This window comes from Mastigoproctus giganteus, chromosome 7 (genome assembly GCF_048544385.1).
Source record: "Mastigoproctus giganteus isolate SK-2022 chromosome 7, ASM4854438v1, whole genome shotgun sequence".
Lineage (NCBI taxonomy): Eukaryota > Metazoa > Arthropoda > Arachnida > Uropygi > Thelyphonidae > Mastigoproctus > Mastigoproctus giganteus.
The window spans coordinates 60,683,686-60,708,807 of record NC_143581.1 but is presented as its reverse complement, the minus strand read 5'-3'; the positions used below and the strand labels follow the sequence as shown (position 1 = coordinate 60,708,807).

Here is a 25,122-nt window from a genome sequence, read left to right as displayed (position 1 = left end):
AGATGAGGTTTCCACACTTGGACACAATATTCCAAATGTGGTCTTAAAATTGCCTTACACAGTGGTACTATGACCTCAATATCTTTACAGGATAATGTTCAATAAATCATCAATAAGACACCATGGGCTTTCCTTTTCCTGGCTGCCTGTTTGCACTGCTCAGAAAACTTCATATCTGCCCATATTATAACTTCCAGATCTCTTTCTTCCTCTACTGAAAACAGAGTCTACTCTTTTTAATTCAACTCCACAAAGTGTATAATTTATTTTTGGATTGCTATTCCCCAAAGTGTAAGACCTTGCATTTTGCTGCTTGTTATTTGGTTTTTAGGAGCATTAGCAACTAAGGCCATATTGCTCCGGGAATATGCGGTGGTCATTCCCTTGACCTTTCCGCATCCTCCATATTTGGTGGTGACGAGCTCGAACCCCGGTCTAATCAAGAAGCATGTGCTACGCACTGCTGCTCAAAACAATTTAGAAACCATTCTTTAAATAAATCAGCAGTTACCCAAATTTTGCCTAAGTTCCTTAGGCATAATTTGGGTAACTGCTGAAATTAATTTAATTTAATTTAATTCACAACAAAAGTATTCCAATGGTTCTTAAGAACAAAATTTAGTAATACATACCGAGAAAAATTTATAAATGATCAAGTAAAAACCAGTATAACCTTACAAAAACCTTAAAAGTCACAAACTGCACGCTTCAAAATCACAATTTTTTGTTGTTGTTATTTGGTTTTTAGGAGCATTAGCAACTAAGGCCATATTGCTCCGGGAATATGCGGTGGTCATTCCCTTGACCTTTCCGCATCCTCCATATTTGGTGGTGACGAGCTCGAACCCCGGTCTAATCAAGAAGCATGTGCTACGCACTGCTGCTCCTTCCCACCTGGCTACGGAGGCGCCCCATTTTGCTGCATTAAAACATAGCTGACACTTTTCTAACTGTTCTTGCAGCCTGTTTCAAGTCATGCTTGGTACTAACATGCTTAGTTTTCATTAACTAATCTATCAATCTTTACATCATCTGCAAATTTTGGCATCAAGCCTTCTATCCCTTGGTCGATGTTGTTTATGAAAATCAGAAACAACTGTGGTCCAAGAACCGATCCTTGGGGGCCTCCACTCCTGACTCTACACCAGTCTGAAGAATATCCATTAATCACAACCATCTGCCTGCAGCCACCCAGCAGTCCATCTTAGAATTTTTCCAGTAATCCCAACATGTTCCAACTTATACAGTAACTTCTCGTAGTTGAATGCCTTGCTAAAATCCAAATAAACTAAGTCAAAATAGCCTACTAAGTTAGTTAAACATCTGCCTGCAGCCACCTAGCAGTCCATCTTAGAATTTTTCCAGTAATCCCAACATGTTCCAACTTATACAGTAACTTCTCGTGAGGGACATAGTTGAATGCTTTGCTAAAATCCAAATAAACTATGTCAAAATAGCCTACTAAGTTAGTTAAACATGATTTTCCCTTAACAAAATCATGCTGTGTGCTATTCAGAATGGGCATATCAATCTAAATGTCCCTGGAGTGCACTCTTAATCATTGCCTCTAAGATTCAGACAAACTGGTCTGTAGTTAACTAGTTTTTTCATAATTTCTAATGTGAATATGTGATGACCTAAACAAGGGTTTTTATTGTAAGCAGTTTCGTCTTAACACGTGTTCGGTCAATATTCATATTTTAAGGTCACCCCATCCTTCCCTCCCTATCTCCACTCACTTCATAGGATTTGTAAATGAGAGCAGTGAGCACATATTTTTATTGCTGGCAAAAGTGTGTAAACAGGCAGTGTTAGCTATGGAAAGTATACATTTGTATTTATCTCTTGTTTCTGCCACTGAAAAAAGAAATTTCTTTTCTTTCTTTTTTTTTTTTTTTTTTTTCCCCATGAAACAAATAATAAATTTTATTATTATCTTTATTTGCAGCATTGACAGTCAGCTTTGCTGTCATGGTGTGGGAGTGGTGTTCATTACTATTCTTTAAGCCACATCTCTTAAATCTTTTTGAATTTGATTTCTGAGCCAGACAGGCATGCCAAAGAACCTTAAACAACTAACCAGTAACTGTTGTTGTAGAATTTGAGAAGCTCTGAACTTAATTATAGTGAAATTTATATCATGTGTGTGTAAGAGATGTAAATCAGTGATGGTGTATATTGCAGCATTGCTTTGTTTTGTATTTCCTTTCTTGAAATCATCACCACATGTTGATGTAAAATTGAATGAGCTAACAGCGAGTGTTTTATGTACAATAAAACATTAGTACTGTACTAATAAATTTCTGGTGAGCATGAATTAGCATTCTTAAAATATTTACACGATCTCAGATGTTAACTTTTTTTTATTCCCTACAGGTCAGAGTGGGGCTGGAAATAATTGGGCCAAAGGACACTATACAGAAGGAGCTGAGCTTGTAGATTCCGTCCTTGATGTAGTAAGAAAAGAAGCAGAAGGCTGTGACTGCCTTCAGGGATTTCAGCTTACTCACTCTCTTGGTGGAGGAACAGGTTCAGGAATGGGAACTCTCTTAATATCTAAAATTCGAGAAGAATATCCAGACAGAATTATGAATACATTTAGTGTTGTCCCATCTCCTAAAGTAAGTATTTAGGTTATACCATTGGGTCACGAATTTAGTGGTTTTCCACTTTCATAGAATACATGCATGTGTGTTCTGTAAATTATAAATTCTGAAAAAAGGTAACACATTCAGTTTATTTATGGTATGTATAGTGATGATCTGTAAGTATGTTACCACTGTAATGATGGAAAATATAAATACACACTGCATGCTTCTTTTACAACTTGAAGAAACAATCTGTGAGGGGGGAATCCCACAAGAGTGGTAACATACTTGTGATGTAATCAGATATTTACAAACAGGTAGGCATAAGAAAATATGAAGCACATAAAATGAAAAGTGAAATAATGCATTTCAGAATAAAGATTGTGTTGTATATTTATCTGGTATCATTTATCTCTGAGCCATTCTAACAATCTGTGCATTGTTCAAAACTATATTTCCCAATAATGAAATAGCAAAAACAGAGGTAGTGATACTTTGAAATACGTGCCATTTTCAATTTCCACGGATGGCAATTCAGTGATTTGTAGCTATATCCCATCACGTGGTGACCCTTCCTAAAGTCTAATCAAAACCAGCTTGCTATAATGCCAGTGTTGGGAAGTGAATCTACAGGGACATCTTCCAAACAGCCTGTGAAATTCCATTAGAAAACTGTCTAATACAGGTGACCCCTGCTTAACGCTAATAATTTGTTCCGGAAAAACAGAGCACTAAGTGAGATCCACATTCCCATAAGGTAACATATGTATTTGTGAGTTGCGGTCGGTGCCATAGGATATTTCCTAATCAATAATAAACGGTAGTGAAAAGACGAACAAATGTCAGTCAAAATATTTAATATTCAAATATTTGTACATATAAAATATTCTGCATTACATACGTATATAATTATGTGGTATCTACTTACGTATCAAAATTAAACTTAAAATTCCAATTAAAATCATGAATTTAATCATGAAAAATGTGTCGATTTTGGGTTGTACTTTGGCCCTCTTCCTGGAAAACTAAAAGGAGTTTTAATTTTAAATCCCCCGCAGCATTACCACCCAACAATAAAGTCAACCGCCCTTCACCACTTTGAAACCTGGCATGTTTTTTTCTTCTTTTAATATGAAATTTCTTTTAGGCATTCGTTTCCAAAAAAGTCCTGCTTCATCTATATTAAAAACTTGTTGAGAAGTATAACACATAATACCCCTCTTCAATAATTTTAACAAGTAGGTGAGTTTTCTTCAAATCATCATATAGACTAATCTCTCTCTCTCTCTCTCTCTCTCTCTCTCTCTCTCTCTCTCTCTCTCTCTCTCTCTCTCTCTCTCTTTTATATTATTTAACTTAACTGAATTCTGCATTGGATATTATCTTCAATGATATTAGTTAAAGTCTCTCCATTTCAATCCTAATAGCCAGCCTAGCCCTAGTTACTTGCAGTGAAACAGCTGTCTTTCCCGCTGCTAAAATTAATTCTTTATTTTTTATAATTGTTCTTACAGTTAAACTTGCCAGTTCTAAATTATGGCACACATCCACTTGTCGTTGACTGGAATCGATTCGCAGTTCGCTTTACTAATTTAAACGTCTAATTTAATTTCCAAATTTAATCTTTTTCTTACATTTGTAGTCTTCGTACTGCGTTGGTTGCATTAATTATAATACAATGATCGAGTAAACTGTCCATTACACACGATGTCTGATACTGTACTGTGATAACTAGACTTCTGATAAATGCATATAACGCAAATATTACATGATCAAGCAATATACTTGATCATTTTTTAAAATGATCTTGAAACTACGTGACAAGTCACTGAACTTGGGAAAATTTCTCAAGTCGGCATTTGAAACATTTTAATGCTGTTTTGCTATTCATTTTCAAGCTATCAACTCCATCAAATGAAACGATTTCGTTAAATATTGCCAAAAATGCAATCTGTAAAAGAGCGTTATAGTGATTAGTGACAGGTTATAATATTATAATAAGAACAGCATTATAGCAAATCAGTGTAAAGTGAACTGCGTTATAACAAGGGCCTGCTGTACTTAAGTGTTGATAATGCTCCTGTTATGGCAGGGGTCGGCAACCTGCGGCTCTTTAACTTTTAGCCTACATGTATGACAAGTGGCGTATTTCTCCGAGCAAATATTTTCGAACATGAACTATATTAAAAATAAATCAAGAAACAGTCTGAACAAATAGTCTCTTAGCATGTTAAAGATGAAAATTACGGCATACTCGCCTGATGTTGAGAGACTCACTCAAGTCAAGAAGTTCAGCAGCAAAAGGCACATTGATTCATACCTAATTGGATGTTTGTTACATTTTTTTCAGTATTAATAAATAATATTTCAAAAAATATATTTTTTAATAAAACATCTTCCCGCTTTGTTCCATTTCTTAAATATTTCCCCCCAGCTTGAGCTGATGTGCGTCTCTTCAATTTCTTTTTTTTTATTATTATTAGATCAAAAATGGCTCTAGACTTAAAAAAGGTTGCCGATCCCTATGTTATGGTATTAAAAGGGGGAAACTGGGCACTTAGTAGTATTAAGTTGTCCTTGTCATCTGATTAATTTGTATGCTGAAAAGGAGACTGCATGCCTTCCTGTGAAAGTAGATAAATATTTGGTAGACATTTATTACTACCTAGAGGATGCTAAAAGGAAAGACAGATAGAAATAGTTTCAATTAATTCATGATGCAAAGTAAAAAACATTTTTAAGCACGTATGTATACACTGGCTGTCGTTGGGTAAATGTTTAACTAAACTGGTAAAATAATAAAAAAAATTGAAAAGGGATGATATATATTTAAAGTAGTGATAGAGAAAAGCCATATAACCACTGTTCAAAGTTATCAAATTAAAAAGTACAGCAAGCAATTGCCAGTGAGTGACACTCTCATGTCACAATCCAGTTCATGATCCAAAAGAAATTTTGAAAAGAGACAAATTAAGAAACTTATGGTGCAAGCAATCTGGAACAGTTCAAGTAAGCTGATATCTAGGTGAGTTATCCTGAGTGTGCTGAAAGTCTGTTCCTCTCTTCTAGCTTGAATAAAGTAATTTATTTGTTTCTTTTAAATGTTATGCCAACATTTGAAAATCTGAACATAGCAGTTCTGGCTCATATTCTATTTGCTGAGATCATTACTACTGAACTATATTGAAGAATGTGATATGTAAGTTTGTTATACTGACAGGTGTTAAATCTTCCACTTCCATTTTGGAAGTTGATTACCAAAGCATACTAAATCAGAAGGATGATTTTGACTTAGTCATTTCTTCAGCAAGGGTTGTTGAGATCTTAAAAAAGAAAAGATTTTCTTTTGTTCACTGACTTTAAGTATTTTATTACTGCATGTGACTACATGGTGCATAAGGTTTCATTGAAAAATGTTAAGTGCCGAGGTAGCATAAATTTCATCAAAATGGCAGTTCAGCATTTTTATTTATTTATTTTTTTTTTATAGAAAAATTTCCAGTACTGCTTCATCTAATTGGAGATGAAACGTTTAAATGTTATGTGAACTCCCCAACTCTTTCAAATTGGTTGGAAGTTTACAATAATTGTGTCTTCCAGTTTTCCAATGAGTTTCATTTTTTTTTTTTTTAATGTCAACAAATAATAATAATAATAAAAATCTGTCTATACAACTTTATTATTAGTTGCCTGAGGTGCATAGTTTCCAACCTCTGTAAACCTGCACCTTCAAAGTCACTCCTTATATGGATATGGCCCTTTGTTGGTCTCACCATTGAGTTACATGATGAAACTATAATCGCCTCTCTTATTCAAAGATATGATAAATCATTGTGTCCCTTCCTGGCCACCTACTTATATACTGCATGCTAGCCTTCAATTCTGATTGTTTTAAAACACCCATACCCCCTTTTCTCACTTAGACTGACTTTACCCCACTTAGTGTTTAAATTATTCTGTGGTTATTATTTCCCAAAAGAACATTAGCAGCATTAAAATGTAACTGGCATATCTGTGTGTGTGTGATGCCTGTCAGAATCACTCAGAAGCTCAGCCTGACTTAAATTGTTAGCCATCGTACCCTTTATTCCCTCATCAGTATCATTCAAGGGATCAGAAACAAGTGGTCCTAACACTTCAGTACTGCATATAGATCTGGAGGCTGAGTTTCCTTACTGGAAGGAAATGATTTGTCACCCTCATGAGGAGTCCCTAGCAGACTGGGATCAGAGTGCTGCTGTGCAGGTGCACACCTTAGAAGGAAACTTGGTACCAGTAAAAGCCAGATCTTCCATTTTTCAGTAGAACTGAAAAATGGAAGATATTATAATTTCAGTTCAACTAATTATAATATAAATTATTTTCTGGTGAATAGAGCATGCTTTTGTGGTGTTTTCCTTGGTTATATGCCATTCTAAATTCTGTTGATCAGTTGATCAGCTCAAAGAATTCTGCTTTCTAAGACATTGCCAACTGTCTTAGAAAGCAGAATTCTGCAAAGTTTGCGAGAGGTATGCTACACATAAGTGTAGCACACCTCTCACAAATTTGTTTTTCAGTTGCTTATACAAGGGGCGTTCAGTAAATTTAAGGTACTTTCCATAGTTATACTTTAATGATTCGTGATTTATCATATTCCTATCTCAGTTTGAATCATACTAATTTTGATCCCGCTATATTTTTAGGTTGTGCTGCTGTAACAGAAAGTAGGAATCAAATTATGGATTTGTTGAAATTGGAGCATTGTTCAGTCATCAAATTTCTCACCAAAGAAGGAAATGGGCCAAAGGCCATTCATGAAAGAATGGTGGCTGTGTATGGCAACAGTGCATCTTCATAGTACCAGGTGAAATTCTAGTCAAAACAATTAAAGTAGAGTAGAGAGTCCATCAAAGATGAACCATGTCCAGGAAGGCCTGTGACAGTGACCACTCCAGAAATGTGCCAAGCTGTGGAAACCCTTGTGCTGAATGACAGATGTTTAAAAGGTGTCCCAAATCTCTAGAGAATGTGACATATCTGAGAGAACAATTATAACCATCCTCCGTGAACATTTGAGGATACCTAAGGTCAGTGCAAGGTGGATCACAGATCAAGGTGGATCACAGAAGCAATTCAGAGAACAGTGTTGTGGGGAGAATTTAGAGCTTTATGGGAAGGATCCTAAAACTTTCATCTCCAGAATTGTTATGGGTGATGAAACATGGGTTCATCACTGGGATCCTGAGACCAAGCAAGAATCAATGCAATGGAAGCACAAGCAAAACCAAAAAAATTTCAGACACAATCTTTAGTTGGCAAGGTTATGGCCACCGTTTTTGGGATGCTGAGGGAATTTTGTACAATTCACTAATTGGAACACAAGCAGAGTGTCACTGGGGGGGGGGGGTCATGTACATCCCTACTGTACAACCTAAGGGATGTCATAAAGGAAAAATGCTGTGGAAAAACTTTCCAGCGGTGTACTGCTTTGAGAGACTGACTTTACAGAACTTACCCATTCATCTTAAAGCCGGATCTAGACCCCAGTGACTATTTCCTGTTTCGACACCTCAAGAAAAATGCACGCAGACATCACTTTGCTGATGATAATGAACTGAATTCTGCTGTTTCTGCAACCTTTGATGGACAGGACAAAAAATTTTATGTGTCTGGTATTTCCTCATTGCCAACAAAATGGAACAAGTGTATTGAACTTCAGGAAAGTTACATTAATAAATAAAAAAGATTTTTGCCTCTATCTCATTTCCTTCATAGGTAGGTAGATAATTTATTGAGCACCCCTTGTATATCTCTAGGTGTCCCAGTACTTTTGATCATATTGTATGTTTAATCTTCCAATAATTGAATGGTATTTTCACATTTTTAATAGTATGGAGTCATAAAAATTATCTGACATTTGTTTAAATGCTTTAATCACTTTCTGTTTTAGGTTTCTGACACTGTTGTTGAACCATACAATGCCACACTTTCTGTTCACCAACTCGTTGAAAACACAGATGAAACATACTGCATTGATAATGAAGCTCTTTATGACATCTGTTTCCGTACCCTAAAACTAACAACCCCAACCTATGGAGATCTGAATCACTTGGTATCTGCAACAATGTCAGGTGTAACAACATGTTTAAGGTTTCCTGGTCAGTTAAATGCCGACCTTAGGAAGTTAGCTGTAAATATGGTTCCCTTTCCACGCCTTCATTTCTTCATGCCTGGCTTTGCACCTCTCACTTCTCGTGGCAGCCAACAATACAGGGCACTAACAGTGCCTGAGTTAACACAGCAAATGTTTGATGCCAAGAACATGATGGCAGCATGTGATCCTAGGCATGGACGTTATCTTACAGTTGCTGCTGTTTTCCGAGGCCGAATGAGCATGAAGGAAGTTGATGAGCAGATGTTAAATGTACAAAACAAGAATAGCAGTTATTTTGTGGAATGGATTCCTAATAACGTGAAAACAGCAGTTTGTGATATTCCTCCTCGTGGTTTAAAGATGTCTGCCACTTTCATTGGTAACAGTACTGCCATCCAAGAGCTTTTTAAGAGAATCTCCGAACAGTTCACTGGTAAGAAAGCTCTTTGATTTAAATTCTGCCATTTATTTTAATTACATGAAATTTAAAATTAGATTTTTTTACTTGTTTTTATATTATTATTATTTTGTTGATATGAAGGCTGTTTAATAAAAAATGATCATAATTTTTTATGAAAAACCATACTGCTTCCTGTTTCTAGCTGAGCTGTGGAATTTAAGACCAAACCTAGCTGCATCACGGCAACTACACTGTTGACTCGTGCACACAATGTGACCTTGTCAGTCGGTCAAATTTATGCCTTCTCAGTTTCACCTATGTAACAATGAACGTGACGTGTGAGGAATAGTATACTGCTCTCAATCTCAATTTTTCTATCTCAAGAAAACATCAGCTGAAGCTTATGAAAATGTTAAAAGAGGCTTATGGTGAATCTACACTTCCATATAGCACAGCTCACAGGTGGTTTAGAATGTTTAAATATGGACATGATTCAATTGCAAAAATCAGTGTTCCTGGAATCCAACCACTGCTGTCACCACAGAAACCATAAGCACTGCTTCTGTAATTGTAAGATAAGATCATCACATAACAGCAAGGCAAAGCTAGCAGAGATGTTGAGAATATAAGTAGGAAGCACGCAAGATATACTCCATGGCATTTGCATATGACATGTTTGTGCATGTCATATGCAAATGGGCTGGGCTCCAATGACTACTCACACCTGAGCAACAAAGTTCGCATGGAGGTTTGTCAGGAGCTTCAGTGGATGGTTACTGAAGATGGTAAGGTTCTGCACAAGGTGATAATGGCAGATGAGACATGGCATCACATTCGACCTAGAGAGTAAGCAACAAGGTTCTGTTTAGAAGTCTATGTCATTGCCAACAGTGGGGGGGGAAGCAAAAGCTGGGCTTCTGCAGAAAAGGTTATGGCCATCTCTTTTTTTTTTTTTTTTTTCTTACATTCAAGGAATGGTTTACCAGCATGTTGTGTCACATCATACAACTGTTATGGGACCTTACTACAGAACCATACCACACACTTTGCAGTATCACATTCATTGCTAACTACCACAACTGTATGAGGCGCTTCTGTGGCCAGGTGGGAAGGAGCAGCAGTGCATAGCACACGCTTCTTGATTAGACCAGGGTTCGAGCCCGTCACCACCAAATACGGAGGATGCGGAAAGGTCAGGGAATGACCACCGCATATCCCAGAGCAATATGGCCTTAGTTGCTAATGCTCCTAAAAACCAAACAACAACAACTGCATGCAGGTGGGTGTTGTTGCATCACAACAATGTGAGACCTCATGTTGCTCATATTGTCATTGAGTACTTAGCTAGCATTAATGTCAAATGTGTTCTTCATCTGCCCTACAGCCCTGGCCTAGCACCCCACAACCCCCCCCCCCTCCAAAGTTAAAGAAGGAGCTGCGGGGGAAAGGTTTCGAGTCGTCAGAAGAAGTTGTAAAGACATCGGAGGTGATTCTCAAACATGTCAAAAAATAGCTTTCACCATGCTTTTGAAGAATGACAAATGTTGGAGTAAGTACGTTTCACCAAATGGGAACTATTTTGAAAAGGACCATCAAAATATGAATGATTAATAAAGGTATGTGGTGATGGGGGGGGGGTTGATCATTCGTTATTGAACAGTCCTGATATAGTGCACAGATTATTTGTGACAATACCACTTAGTGTCAATTTATTAAAAATATTTTTTGACTTTAATACTGCATATGCCAGCATGTCAACCTTTGAAGTTCAAAAAAAGTCACCTAAATTTAATATTAACTTAAACACCAAATATAAAATCATAACCTTGAATTAAAGGCACAAGAAAGACATGAATTAATACCAATATCTTTACAATTTTTTACATATACAGTAATAAAGTTGGAAGCCTGGTCATCCTATTTTTTCCCTCTGCCTATGTGCAGTCAGCTACCATAAAAAAAAAAAAATATTCAAAAAGTGCTTTTAAGGTTTACCCAAGTGTTTGATGGTATTACTCTCTCTCTCTCTCTCTCTCTCTCTCTCTCTCTCTCTCTCTCTCTCTCTCTCTCCACAAAACATCATCTTCTATCCCATTTAAGGAATTTGATATTACACATTTTTTTGAAAGAGTATCACTATTTCCATATTGATTGGATCTTATGCTTTAATCCACTTTTTCCATTAATTATAAATGCAGTCTTTAAGTGATTTGTTAATGTAGACATCTAATGGGTCAAACCTCCTGGTATTGCTGCAATATCAGTATTCATTGGATCTGAATATATCACATACAACTATGCTCCTTGCACTAATCCAGGACATTGCACATGTTCTCAGTTCACAATTTAATTCAGTCTTCATTCATCCTTCCTTGTGAATGTAAACAAAAAGCCCCTGCTGAAACCCGAATAACAAACAGTTTTCTTGTGTTTGAAAGAACTTGCTTAATAAAATATATTAAACAGATCTTGTTATAACAATATTAAAATTTCGATATAATGAATATTTATCACTGATAAAAAATAAAATTAAGGCCATACCTGTGCAAAAACAAACATTGATTACATTTATCTTTGTTGTAGATAGATACAGTCAGTTCTCGTATAACATGTTTACACTACACAAATTCAGTCGTACATGATTTATAAATAGGAGAACAATGTCATAAATAACATAAACTGAATTCGCTTATGCACAATTTGACTTTGTGTTTACAAGAAATGGCAGTCGAATGCGGGAATCACCCCAACTGAACGCAACACGATAGGAATGAGAGAAGATTCTGAAAGTTTATTTACGTTTTTTATATGATTCAAGATTTCAGTGAATGGGAAAACACATTTCACCTTAGTAACATAAAAACCCACAGAATTCCAGCTATCAGTATTATCGCAAATGCAATTAGATTGAGTTTACTACCCGTTTATAACAGATTCAGGAATGTTCAATAAACCAGAAACTGCAAATTTTTTTATGGTAGTGACCTCCAAAAATGTGATTTAGTGAAATATGAGGTGATGATAGTGTGTTTCTGCCTTTACTGCATTGTTCATTCATTTGCTACATGTGCGCTGCATTGTTTAGCATTAAAATTAGTAGAAGCATACGATGCAAGAAAGCAAGCTTATGCAGCATCAGCCAAAAAAAAAATCCCATTTCACCCCACCATTCATTCCAAATGCCTGTCCAGCTCAGCCTTAAATTTATTTAGGCTATCAACTTCCGCAACAAAAGATGGAAGTCTGTTCCACCAATCAACTACCCACTGGCTGAATGCAAATTTCCGCACATCTATTCTACAACTGCTTTTCCTCAATTTTAAACTGTGCCCTCTCAAGTTCTTAATCTGAGCAAGAGGAAGAATCCCATCAGCATTCAGCTTGATCAACCCATTCAAGGCCTTATACACCTCAATCAGATCATCTTGCAGGTGCCTACTCTCCAGGCACTGCCATTTGCAGAACTTAAGCCTTTCTTGGTAAGAGTACCCCTTTGTTCCCCTCACCAATCTTGTTGCCCTTCTTTGTACTCGTTCTAGCAATTCTACATCCTTCCAAAAATGAATCCCAGAGTACTGTGTACAGGCCTCCAGACCTGTACACAGTACTCTGGGTGTGGCCTGGCCATTGCCTTATACAAAGGGATAATCACCTCCTTGCCTATGCTAACAAAATTCCTATATATCAATAACAAAACTCCATGACCTGCTCTGGCAGACCATCTGCACTGCTCAGCGAACTTCATATTTGACTGCACAATTACCCCCAGGTCTTTTTCACTTTCCACTTCCCTCAGTGTAGCACCACCACACAGTTGGTACATTTCTGTTCGGTTATTGCTACCCATATGCAGTGCTTTGCATTTGTCAATGTTAAACTTCAGTTGCCACTTCTCAGCCCATTTGCCCAACTTATCTAGATCCATTTGGAGTAGCATACTGTCGTTAAGAACCCTGCCAACCTTTGTATCATCTGCAAACTTCGACGGCATTAATCCTGATATACCTTCATCAATATCATTGATGAATCACAAAACAACAATGGGCCCAGCACCAAACCCTGGGGAACTCCACTAATAACATTTGTCCACGAAGAGCAGTGTTCATTGATTACCACTCTCTGTTGTCTCCTAATCAACCATCCCTTTTATCCATTGTAGCAACTTACCCTTAATGCCATATCTCTCCAATTTGTATAGCAGTCTTCCATGTGCAAAGCTTTCCTGAAATCCAAGTATATGATATCAAAATTATTTTTGGCATTCAGTTCCTTTGTGATCACATCATAGTATGCAATCAAATTGGTCAGACAAGACCTCCCTTTGACAAACCTATGCTGTGTCTTAACTATTACTGCAGTCTTGTCTAGATGATCCTGCAATGCTTCTTTAACCAGTGATGCCATTATTTTCCCCGGAACACAAGTTAAATTAACAGTGTTTATGTGTATCAAGTATGCCTCGTTATTTGTTCTTTTTATACTTTAATTGTGCTTTATTCCCTAAAAATTAGTAAAATACTTAAAAAAAAGTGTGAAAAGGAAGCGTCCTGGTGAAGATACTACAGATTCAGAGAGAAAAATAAAAGCAATTGTGACAAAGGAAAAATATGAAATTGTGAAAAGCTTTGAGCAAAATGAAAGAACCTGATATTGTGCATGCTACAGGCCTAAATGAGGCAATGCTGAAACAATTAGAAAGAGAAAGAATGCAGGGAAAATAAAGGCAACTTTCATAGCAGGAACAACTCAAAGTGTACCAAAATCCATTAGATCAAGACACAAAGAATTGGAAGAGATAGAATGTCTATCTGTTTGGATAAAAGATCAAATAAAGAACTAGTTTGCTTATGATAGAAGCAAAAGCATTAGCAATGTTTTATTATGTAATAATCGTAATAAAATACTTACATATTTTATTATTACGCAAATACGTGCGTATTTTATTGCGATTATTGTGTTTGGTAAAGTTTTGTGTAATAAATGTGTGTTCAACTTTGGGTGGTCGGTGCCTAACCCTATTTTTTCCATAAGGCCTGCTATTTATATTGCACGAGGGTTTCTAGGAACACAACTACCGTGTTATACAAGAACTGACTGTACAGGGTCCTACTTCGGCTAGTTACAGGCTCAGCAGCATTGCTGAACAATATTTAGGTGCCACCCAAAGTTCAGCACAATAATCCATTATGAAATAAACAATAAGACATGGATAGCTTATTGTTTATTGTTTATATTTGAAATTTTCTTTCCTGTTCTGGTAGGAAAGAAAATGTCAAATATTGTTGCCATATTTTTGCATTATTCAGAGTTACTCCATATGCAGAGTTGTTCAGTCTTCTGTTCTCAAGCATACCGTTGTATACTGTACAGTGTGTAATTAGAATTATTGCAGATTACAAGTGATTTCATTATTAATTTTTTAATGTGGTGACCATTAAAATGTACAAAAAGAATGAACAATTATCAATATTGGGAGGAAAAAATGGATGCTGGGAAGAAGGAAAGTGAGGTTGCAAAATAATTTAGCATTGCTCCTTTGACATTGTCTACAATTTTAAAAGATCATAAAAAGATTGAAGACAAGATTAAAGAGAGCATTGGGACCTCAAAGAAAGGTTTGAAGTGCTTTACATGATAACATTGATAAAGCTATTTTTTCATAGTTACAAAATGGTCGGTCAAGAAATATCTCAATGAGTGATCCAATAATACATGAAAAGTGTTAGATTTTGGGAAAACTTTTAGGACAATAATTTTCAAGCAAGTGTTGAACAGCTCAACAGGATGCCGACCGGGCTAGCCAGGTAGGTAAAGCGCCTACCTGGCAACCCACAGGTCACGGGTTCGAATCCCGCCTCGGGCTTGGATCAAAGTACTGCAAAAAAAAAACCTTGGGAGGTGCATTATGGCCACAGAAGCCGATGTGCCAATAACTACCAAAAGAAAAAGAAAAAAAGAGCTCAACAGGTTTCGAGAACAATGTTGAATAGCTTCCAGGGCAATCTGTGGAGAAGAGAGTGAGGTACCACAGGATTGACTTAATGAATGGCATACTAGTAAAATTAAAAAGATGCTGATGGAGGTGTAGTAATGGGGATATTCTATCAGTTATTTCCACATCATAACCTTACCATTACGGGAGATCTATGAAGAAGAGGGAAGAAATCAAAACATTTGTCTTGTTTTGCTGCAACGCTTCTGGAACAGAAAAGCTGAAACCATTGATCACTGGGATTTGCAAATCCATGATGTTTTAAGATGTTCAATCACTTGCAATTATCATACAAACAAATGTGCTTGGATGACAAGCAGTATTTAACAAATGGCTAAAAAACTTGGATGCCCAGATGAAGAGACAAAATAGAAAAATTCTCTTAATTGATAATTGCTTGGTACATATTTGACACATGTATTAAAGTCGAATTTTTACCTCTAAATTGTACAACAGTTCTCCAACCTTTGAACTTAGGAACCATATGTGTAGTCAAAATGCATTACAGGAGTCAATTTATTAAAAAGCTTATTGCTAAAATTAGTTTCAGGGAATAATGAAAAAATATATGTTAAGGAATCATGTGATATGATCATTGTGATATGGTAGTCCATAAAAGAGTAAACCATATTGAAGTGTTGGAAGAAGAAGACACTTCAATTTTCAATTCTTGCAAATAGTGGTCTTGAAATACAACTGTAATAGAGACAAATGGAACACAAGGTGAGAGAAATGTGAAATTCGATAGTTGCTGCTATGGGAGTTCCGAACACAGTGGATTATGAAGATTACACAACAGCAGATGCCGATTTATTGACTGCGAACGAGTTGACGGACCAGGAAATTACTGAGAATGTATAGGCATCTTTGTGTAAAGCCTACATGAGGTTCTGAGAGTGAAGATGATGAAAATGTTGTTATAACAAGATTTAATCTGTATAAGTTTAAGGTTATATTAAACAGAAACGGGTTTTACTAAAATCAGCTTTTGAGATGTCAAATACATTCTGGATGCTGAGATGTTTATATAAAAGCAATTTTCAGTACAGTGCTAAATTCCAGTACAGTGTTGGTGACTCTATTGTCAGGGAAACGGGAAACATGCTTTGTAAAAAGGATAGGTGGAATAGGACCAGGGTATGTCTGCCAGGGGCAAAAGTTGATGACGTTGTAGAGCGGATATCATCTTTTAAGGGCACAAAAGGTGATATAGTTGTACACGTTGGCACTAATGACATTAAGAGTAGGAGACCGGCGGAATTACTTGACAAGTACAGGTCACTGATGAAAAAAAGCCGTGAATTAGGGTTGAAATTGAAAGTGTCTGCAATTCTGCCCAGACACGATAGGAGGGAGTATATGATGAGAGCCCTGTCAATCAATTCGGCCCTGGAAAGATTGTGCAGGGCTCAAGGGGTAGAATTTTTTTCAGCCTGGTCTGTACTTGTTAACAGGAGAGACTGCTTCTACAGGGATGGGATACACTTAAATAGAAAGGGTGCAAGAATGTTTGCTGATGCTATCGAGGCAATGTTAGGTGGGTCGGAAAACTGCTAGATTGGGGGGATACAAGGACTAATAGATTAACAGTAGCCACTGGCAGAGGTGAAAGTGATTCTTGCACTGCTTCTATTGGAATGAGCCGCAGCCTGGAAAATAAGATGCAGGATATTTCAGAGACTGCTGGGAATCATTGGGGTACAAGTAAACACATGGGTTGTGTTAGGGTAGCTAAGAAAAAGAACAGGTGCATGTATACTTGTGTGTACACCAATGCTAGGAGTTTAGTAAATAAATTTGATGAATTTGAGGTATTGCTCAAAACATCAAAGGCAGATATTGTGGGGATTTCAGAGACGTGGTGTCACACAGATATAAGAAATGCAGAACTGGAATTTGGGGAGTACAATGTGTACAGAAAGGATAGACAGGATAGGAAGGGAGGAGGGGTTATGCTATTAATTAAGAAACACATAAAATCCAAGGAAGTGAAGCCAGTCGACATCGCTGGACAGTGCAGTGTCGAGTCAGTTTGGTGTGACATAAGCATTGGGAGATCAAAATTGAGAGTAGGAGTGTGCTATAGGCCTAATGACTCTGATGAGTATAATAAGAAACTGTTCGGAGAAATAGAGTGGGCCAGTAAATCAGAGAGTCTTATAATGGGGGATTTTAATTTCCCAGATATTGACTGGAATTTGGGGGCTGGTCACTCACACAGTAGCAAGGCTTTTGTGGATTTATTGGATGATTGTTTTCTACATCAGCATGTTCGGGAGGCAACTAGAGGGAGTAATACTCTTGATTTGATTATCAGTAGTGATTCTTCATGCATTCAGAATCTGCAGATAAATGAACCACTTGGTGGCAGTGATCACAGTGTGCTGAAGTGGGAGTTACTCAAAGAGGTAACTACCATTAGGGGTAAAGGGAAGGGGTATTGCTTTCGTAAAGGCGACTACAATGGACTGAGACAGTATTTAAATTCTATACAGTGGGATCAACTGATGATATTGCCAACAGCAAATTCAAAATGGGAAGCATTCAAAGAACTTATCGTGGAAGCTACTAGGCTTTACATACCAACTAAGAAATATTGTTCAAGGTTTAGGCCTAAATGGTTGTCAGATGAACTAATGAGGCATATGGCAGAGAAGAAAAATGCATGGGATACATACAAATTAACACGTGACACGGATGCCTATGATAGATACAAGTTGATCTGTAACCAAGTTACAAAGGAGGTTAGGCAGGCGAAGGCAGATTACAAGAGATCCTTGGCAAGGGATGCGAAGAAAAACAGCAAAGAGTTCTTTACTTATGTAAACTCTAGAAGGAAGGGGATGAATCAGATTGGTCCACTTGAGATCGATGGGTCAACTGTTGATGACCCTGCTCGGGTAGCTAACAAACTAAATGAATATTTTGCATCGACATTCACACATGAGGAGTTATTCAGCGAGGGGAATGCCAGAGGTGTATTCAACTCTAGCAGTAAGCTAGAGAATCTTGTAATAACTGAGAGCAAAGTGGAGGAGAAATTGTTGAAGATAAACACAAGAAAGGCACCTGGGGTGGATGGGATCTATCCAGTTATATTAAAGGAGGCAGCAAAGGAGGTAAGCAAACCCTTAGCCATAATTATGAGAGCTTCCTTGGACTCAGGGGAGGTACCCATTGACTGGAGATGTGCAAATGTGACCCCAATTCACAAAGGGGGATCAAAGGCTGACACAAGTAATTATAGACCTGTGAGTTTAACTTCTGTTCCCGGAAAATTAATGGAGGCACTGGTGAAAGAAGCACTGCAGGATCATCTAGACAAGACTTCAGTTATAGCTAGGACACAGCATGGTTTTGTTAAGGGGAAGTCTTGCCTGACCAATTTGATTGGATACTATGATGCAGTCACAAAAGAACTGGATGCAGGGAATAACTTTGATATTATATACTTGGATCTTAGAAAGGCTTTTGATACTGTTGCACATGGAAGTCTGCTGCACAAATTGGAGCAGTGTGGCATTGGAGGCAAGTTGCTGCTATGGATAAAGGGGTGGTTGAGGGGGAGAAGACAGAGAGTGGTAATCAATGGACACTGCTCATCGTGGACTAATGTTATTAGTGGAGTCCCTCAGGGTTCAGTATTGGGGCCTTTATTGTTTTCTGTATTTATAAATGATATTGATGATGGTATATCAGGCTTAATGTCCAAGTTTGCAGACGATACAAAGGTTGGCAGGGTTGTCAAGGACACTACTGACACTATGCTGCTGCAACAGGATTTGGAAAGGTTGAGCAGATGGGCTTCAAGGTGGCAAATGAAGTTTAACATTGACAAATGTAAAGTACTACATATGGGAAACAGCAACCCCAGAGCAACGTATCAACTCTGTGGTACTACACTGACAGTGGTAGAGAATGAAAGGGACCTGGGGGTGGTGGTGCAGGCAGATATGAAGTTCTCTGAGCAGTGCAGACGAGCTGCAAGAGTAGCTCATGGTGTATTGTCAATGATATATAGAAATTTTTCTAGCAGGGATAAGGAGGTGATTATTCCCTTGTATAAGGCAATGGTCAGGCCACACCTAGAGTACTGTATACAGGCCTGGAGGCCTCATTTCAGGAAGGATGTAGAGCTGCTGGAACGAGTACAGAGAAGGGCAACTAGATTGGTGAATGGGACAAAGGGGTTCTCTTACGAAGAAAGGCTTAAGTTTTGCAAATTACAGTGTCTGGAAACTAGGCACCAGCGGGGTGATCTGATAGAGGTGTACAAAGCCTTGAATGGTTTGAGCATGCTCAATGCTGATGGGATTCTTCCTCTAGCTCAGAAAAATCACCTGAGAGGGCATAATTTAAAATTGAGGAAAGACAGATGTAGGATAGATGTGCGGAAATTTGCCTTTAGCCAGCGGGTGGTTGGTGGGTGGAACAGACTTCCATCCCTTGTCGTGGAAGTTGATAGTCTAAATATGTTTAAGGCTCAGCTGGACAGGTATTTCGAACGAACAGAGGGGTGAAGTGGAAGTGGTTATTTTTATTTATTTATGTTACTTTTTTTTTTTTTTTTTTTTTTTGGCTGATGCTGCATAAGCTTGCTTTCTTGCATCAAATGCCTCTACTAATGCTAATGCTAATGCTAAAATAGGAATGACATTATATAATCATCAGAGCCACATGAAAATTTCTGTGTCAACATCTTCATAGATTTGGTTTTGTGACTTTCTACATAAGGGAGTGCTGAATAAGCTTTACTGCCTTTCTTTACTGTTCAGTGTACTAAAATATCAGTGCAGATTTTTAAAATAAGATAGACAAATTTAATTAAATGTAAAAGTGGAAAGGCAGTTCTGATGTAGATTTTACTGTAATGCAGCACTGTGCTAGATGCCAAGGATTGTAAAAAAATGACTTGTATACCATGATGGTACTTCATGCAGTTTTGCTAACCTAATTGGTTATGTTAAGGAAATTTACTAAATTATGTGATTAACATAGTTTATCCAAGTAGATAAAATGTGAATGTAAGAAATTTTCCTTTTCCATGCCTGCTTTTAGGAAGTGGGTGGGTGGGTGAAATGGGATCCCCCCCCCAAAATGCTGTATAAGTCTTTTTTCTTGCATTGTTTGCCAGTACTAATACTGTATCCTAACCTAATGAAACTATATGGTTAGGTTAGGGAAGTGTAATAAAATATTAAACAGGTATAAAACTATCTCTATTTCTAATATGAAGTTAAAAGAAGACTACACTTGCTAGTTTATAAAATATATATATACAGTTTGATTTGATTGATTGTAGCTACCATTTATGATCAGATCAACCAGTAAGAAATGAATGAAAAATATATTGGAAAAGTGCAACTTACCTGAAGATTGGTTTATTTTCTGTGAATATTGTTTTTGCAAATGAATCATTCATTCATTCATTACCTGATTCAGGTAAATGAATCCAGATAAAAACCAAATGTCTCTTCCACCCCCGATTGGCTTATAGCAAATATGCAAGTAAAGACTGCTGCTACTTTTCTATGGCATTTAACATCACCAACAGTTTGTGAAGAAATTTGCACATGTATGTTACATGTTTCTGCGGAATCTTGTAATAGCATTAATTAACATTTTGACCTGCCCTTTTCCATGTTAATGCTATACCCCCTTCCCTATTGAAGGTGGAAAAAGGAAAAAGATGCATCCCACAAGCTACAAGGGTCAGTCTATAAGTAATGCTTCTTTAGCCATAAAAGTATGAAGACAACAGATCAAAGTTTAAATTTATAACAGTAGGAAGCACGTATATATTCTATGTATCTACTATGTTTATCAATGCATTTTTTGCCGTCATTCTTTTCAACTTGCATATGCACTGTGGTAAAAGAATGTACCTTGCTATTGAAGTCAGTCTGTCACTGGGCTGTATGGGGAAGGGAAATTATTCAAATCCACATTCATGAATTTTAGCCTGTGCAGTCCAGGCTTTGTGCTCAGTACATTAGCACAAAGAGAAACAGCAGCAATCTTTACTTGCATATTTTCATATAAGTTCATGGCAGAGAGAGAAGGGGGAGTTCGTGTCTTAATGTGAAGTCAACAAAGTTGTGTGAATGAAGAAAGATGGACAAAATTAGCCACCATGCAGTCATCCAATATTTGGAAGAAAAGGGACTAACATTTTATAATGAGGATGTGGTTACAACATTTGGGAGGGATGTCCCTTCCTATTCCACTGTTAAGAAGTGGACAGCAGAATGTAAACAAGGAAGGGAAAGTCAGGAAGATGACCCATGCTGGGGAAGACATACAACGTCCATCACTCCAGAAGTTGTTGACAGTGTGCATGATCTGGTGATGAGTGACAGTTCAGTACATTGCCAATATCTTGGGCTCATCTGAATGCATGTATCACATAATAACAGTCTAGCTATGAAAAATATGTCAGTACAATGGATCCCAAAGTTAGACAGCAGACCAAAAATGCACAACAGTTGCCAAGTCAAGTGAAGATTTGTATTGTCTACAAGCAAATTCTTGCAAGATTGTGACCATGGATGAGACATGTTCTTTCACTTTCAGCAAGAGGCAAAGGGTTGGTCCAAACAGTGGAAATGTGGCCCTTCTTCCCCTCCAAAGAAACCCAAGTCAATTCCTTCTGCTGGCTAGGTGATGGCATCAGTTTTTAGGATGCTGATAGTGTTGTTGCTAGTGACCTTGTGAGGCATCTGTGCGAAAACATCAAAGACAAATTCTGAGGGAAAAGCAGCAAAGGAGTCTTGTTCCACCAGGACAATGTGCCTGCTCACAGGTCTATCATTGTCATGGCTGCGCTGCATGAGTGTGGCTTTGAAATCTTGGACCTTCCCCCCATATTCACCAGATAATACCATTGGACTGGCATCCATTTTCCCCACCAACAGTGACATCTTTACTACAATGGATGCATTCCAAGAGAACTTTCTTTGCAGCTGGAATCACTACATTGCAGCATTGGTGGCAAAAGTGTATAGCCTCCAAAAGGGGACGTTGCATTGAAAAGTAGTGACAAATGATGGAAGAAAGCAAGCTTAAAGCATCAGCAAAAAAAAAAACATTACACACTCACCCATCTATACCTCTCTAAGAATTTGTCCATTTCTTCCTTGAATTTATGTCCCTGTCCCCCTCATGTGTATATCTCAGCAAGAGGAAGAATGCCATTCACATTCAGTTTACTCAATCCATTCAAGGCCTTAAACCCCTCAATCAAGTCACCCCGTAGGGGCCAGGTCTCCAGAAGCTGCAATTTTCATAACTGAAGCCTTTCTAGTAAGAGCACCTTTTGTTCCCTTCAATCTGGTTGCCCTTCTCTGCGTCCATTTCAGCAGATCTACCTCCTTCCTAAAGTGAGGCCTCCAGACATGTTACCAGACTCCTTGAATAAACCCTTCATACTTGGACCACAAACTTTTCAAACACCCCCTTTTAATATTCTCCTCGAGGTAACAATCCTTCTGTGTCCAGAAAATTGAGTCCAACACTTCCCTAGCTGGATTCAAAATTTGGGGTTGGAGAGGTTTCACAACTTTCTAATTTGTATTCAGGATCATAAAAATGTCACCAAGCAGGATAAAAATCTGTCTGGATTAGCAAGAATTAATTTAAATTCTTTTGATGTCTTTAACGTTTGATGTTTGTCATGAATGGAAAGGTTTCTGTGAACCCATCTTGCACTGATGGGCATTTCCAGATGCTCATGTATTATTGTTAAAATGGTTCCATTGTTAAGTACTTTTTTAGACAATTTTTATTATTATTATTTATTTTATTTTTTTCTTAAAGTTTTTTTTTCTTCAACGATGGCAGTTGTTTCTGAATTGATTGCTACAATCTCTCTCTCTCTCTCATTTAAAATGCAAACAGTCAGTTTTTCTTCCTCTCTCCTTTATTTTAGCCATGTTTCGTCGAAAAGCTTTCTTGCACTGGTACACTGGTGAAGGAATGGATGAGATGGAATTTACAGAAGCAGAATCTAACATGAATGATCTGGTTTCTGAATATCAACAATATCAAGAAGCTACTGCAGAAGAGGAAGGAGAATTTGATGAAGAAGAACCTCAAGCAGCATAAAGAAAAGATTATAAAGCCTTGACTGCAGTTGGTGCATATACAGAATCTTTTAATTTATAATCAAAATTTTTTGACTATTTGTTAATGTTCTTGTTATTCAATAAAAATGTTTTTGTTCAGTAATCTGTTCTACTTTGGCTTGTATTACAAGAAAATCATATTAACATAATATACTTAAATTATCTTTTTTAGCATTTTTAGTGATATCAAAATACTCTGAGCTGAATTTATACTTAGGCTTTTGTTGGCTTGGGGGGGGGGGAATAGAATATGGATCGGTGAAGAGCAGTTATTACCAAAAAGAGTGCAATGGTAAGTTCAATACTGTAAAAGTACTGAACTTAACATCCATATTACATTAGATGAGTATAACAGCTAAGAAAACAAAAATGCACATCCACTTTATCATTATCTTTAATTATTTGTAGCACTTCAAATTATTTTATTGTTCAGTTACAATAGTCAAAATGCATATAAGCAAGTGTATTTTTTTATTCCTACAGCCAGGGTTTGGAAAATCAACTTGGCACAGTGAGAAACTTTTGATAACTAACAAATAATTGGGTTTTTTCCCCTCCACTTTAGCTTTTGGCAGTCAAAACAAAATACACATTGAAAGGAATGCAATCCTAAATTATCCCATCTTAAATGGGATAATTTAGGATTTGGACATTAAATTTGGAGATTTTCAGCTGTGGTGTGGGAGTTCTTCATGCTGATGGAACCTGATGAAACCATCAGGTTTCATCAGCATGAGAAAATATCTGGAAAATTTTCTAAAATCCTTTTCAATGAAGGCTTGACATTTTGACCAACAAAAATGATTTTACAACTGTATTACATTCTAATCATCCTTTGAACCCCTGGCTTGTAGCTGTGAAGAGTATTGTGTACAGTGTGTGCCTTTTGTATGCAATAAAGAGTTCTTCTTCTTCTTTTAGACTGCTCTAAAATCAATGCAGAGAAGAAAAACATGCAATACATTTTATTCAGACTATGGAGTCTTGGTCATACATTTTTAGAATGTAATACAAATGTAATGTAATGTAAAACCATTCATCTGTCAAACTTGGGGATGTGAGACAAGCTCATTTTCCAATTTTCTGAACAATGCACATACCTACTACTGCACTATCAATCAGCTGTGCTTGGAAACCCTTACAGTACATAATTAAAAAGGCAAAAGTAATGAATACAACTGTATAAATACTTAAAGAAGCTTGCTGTGATTGTTTAGTTAGCTAATCAAGCAAACTTTGTTCTGCAGGTTTTTTGTTTCGAGTGCACCACCATTAACAACACATTATACACCAGCTTTTGTGGTTCCAACAGTGTGTCTAAAGACAGCATGATTAATTATGAATGTTCTTGAACTCTTAATCATTAATGATCATTTTAACTTTTCAGAAAATTTCTTTGGGAAGTTTCCCATTCAATATTGAATTTTAAAAACTAAAGGAAATCAATTTAAAAGTTTCAAGTAATACTAAATACTTTTAGCAGTCTTTTAGTAATGTGAAATTAGTCCTGTCAGCAGGACTAATTTCATGAAACATGAAAAACATGCTTTGATGTAGATTGGCTAATGGACCAACTCCACAATAAATACAAGATATGCTAGGTGACCTTCAGGTACAGTAAGAATATTATCTTTGTTCAGAAAGGAAATGGCCTGTTATCTTAATGTGTGTTCTGATATGTCATGAGAAAATTTCAGTTGTATGGGACTCGGGGGGGGGGGGGGGTTCTAATGGTTTGTGTGTCATATTAGACTTGGACACTAGATTCACTTGTGTAACAGAAGATTCTGTTAAAATAATTTCTGAATTTGTTAAATGAAAATTGTCAAACTGGACTAAATTTTGTGAACCTCTAGAGAACATGTATATTATTTTCTAAAACT

General features: G+C 37.1%; 1 protein-coding gene across 1 annotated transcript in view; it reads left to right on the top strand.

Annotated features, from left to right (window-relative positions):
• The window catches only part of LOC150082947 (tubulin beta chain), a 63,707-nt gene extending 40,451 nt beyond the window's left edge, over window positions 1-23,256 (top strand). Inside the window, exons 4-6 of the mRNA XM_090377690.1 lie at window positions 2,377-2,621; window positions 8,521-9,157; window positions 23,044-23,256. Of these exons, the coding sequence (XP_090233816.1) occupies window positions 2,377-2,621; window positions 8,521-9,157; window positions 23,044-23,219 (1,058 nt within the window). The 3' untranslated portion in view covers window positions 23,220-23,256. The remainder of the gene's footprint in view (window positions 1-2,376; window positions 2,622-8,520; window positions 9,158-23,043) is intronic.
• The last annotated feature ends 1,866 nt before the right edge of the window (window positions 23,257-25,122 follow it).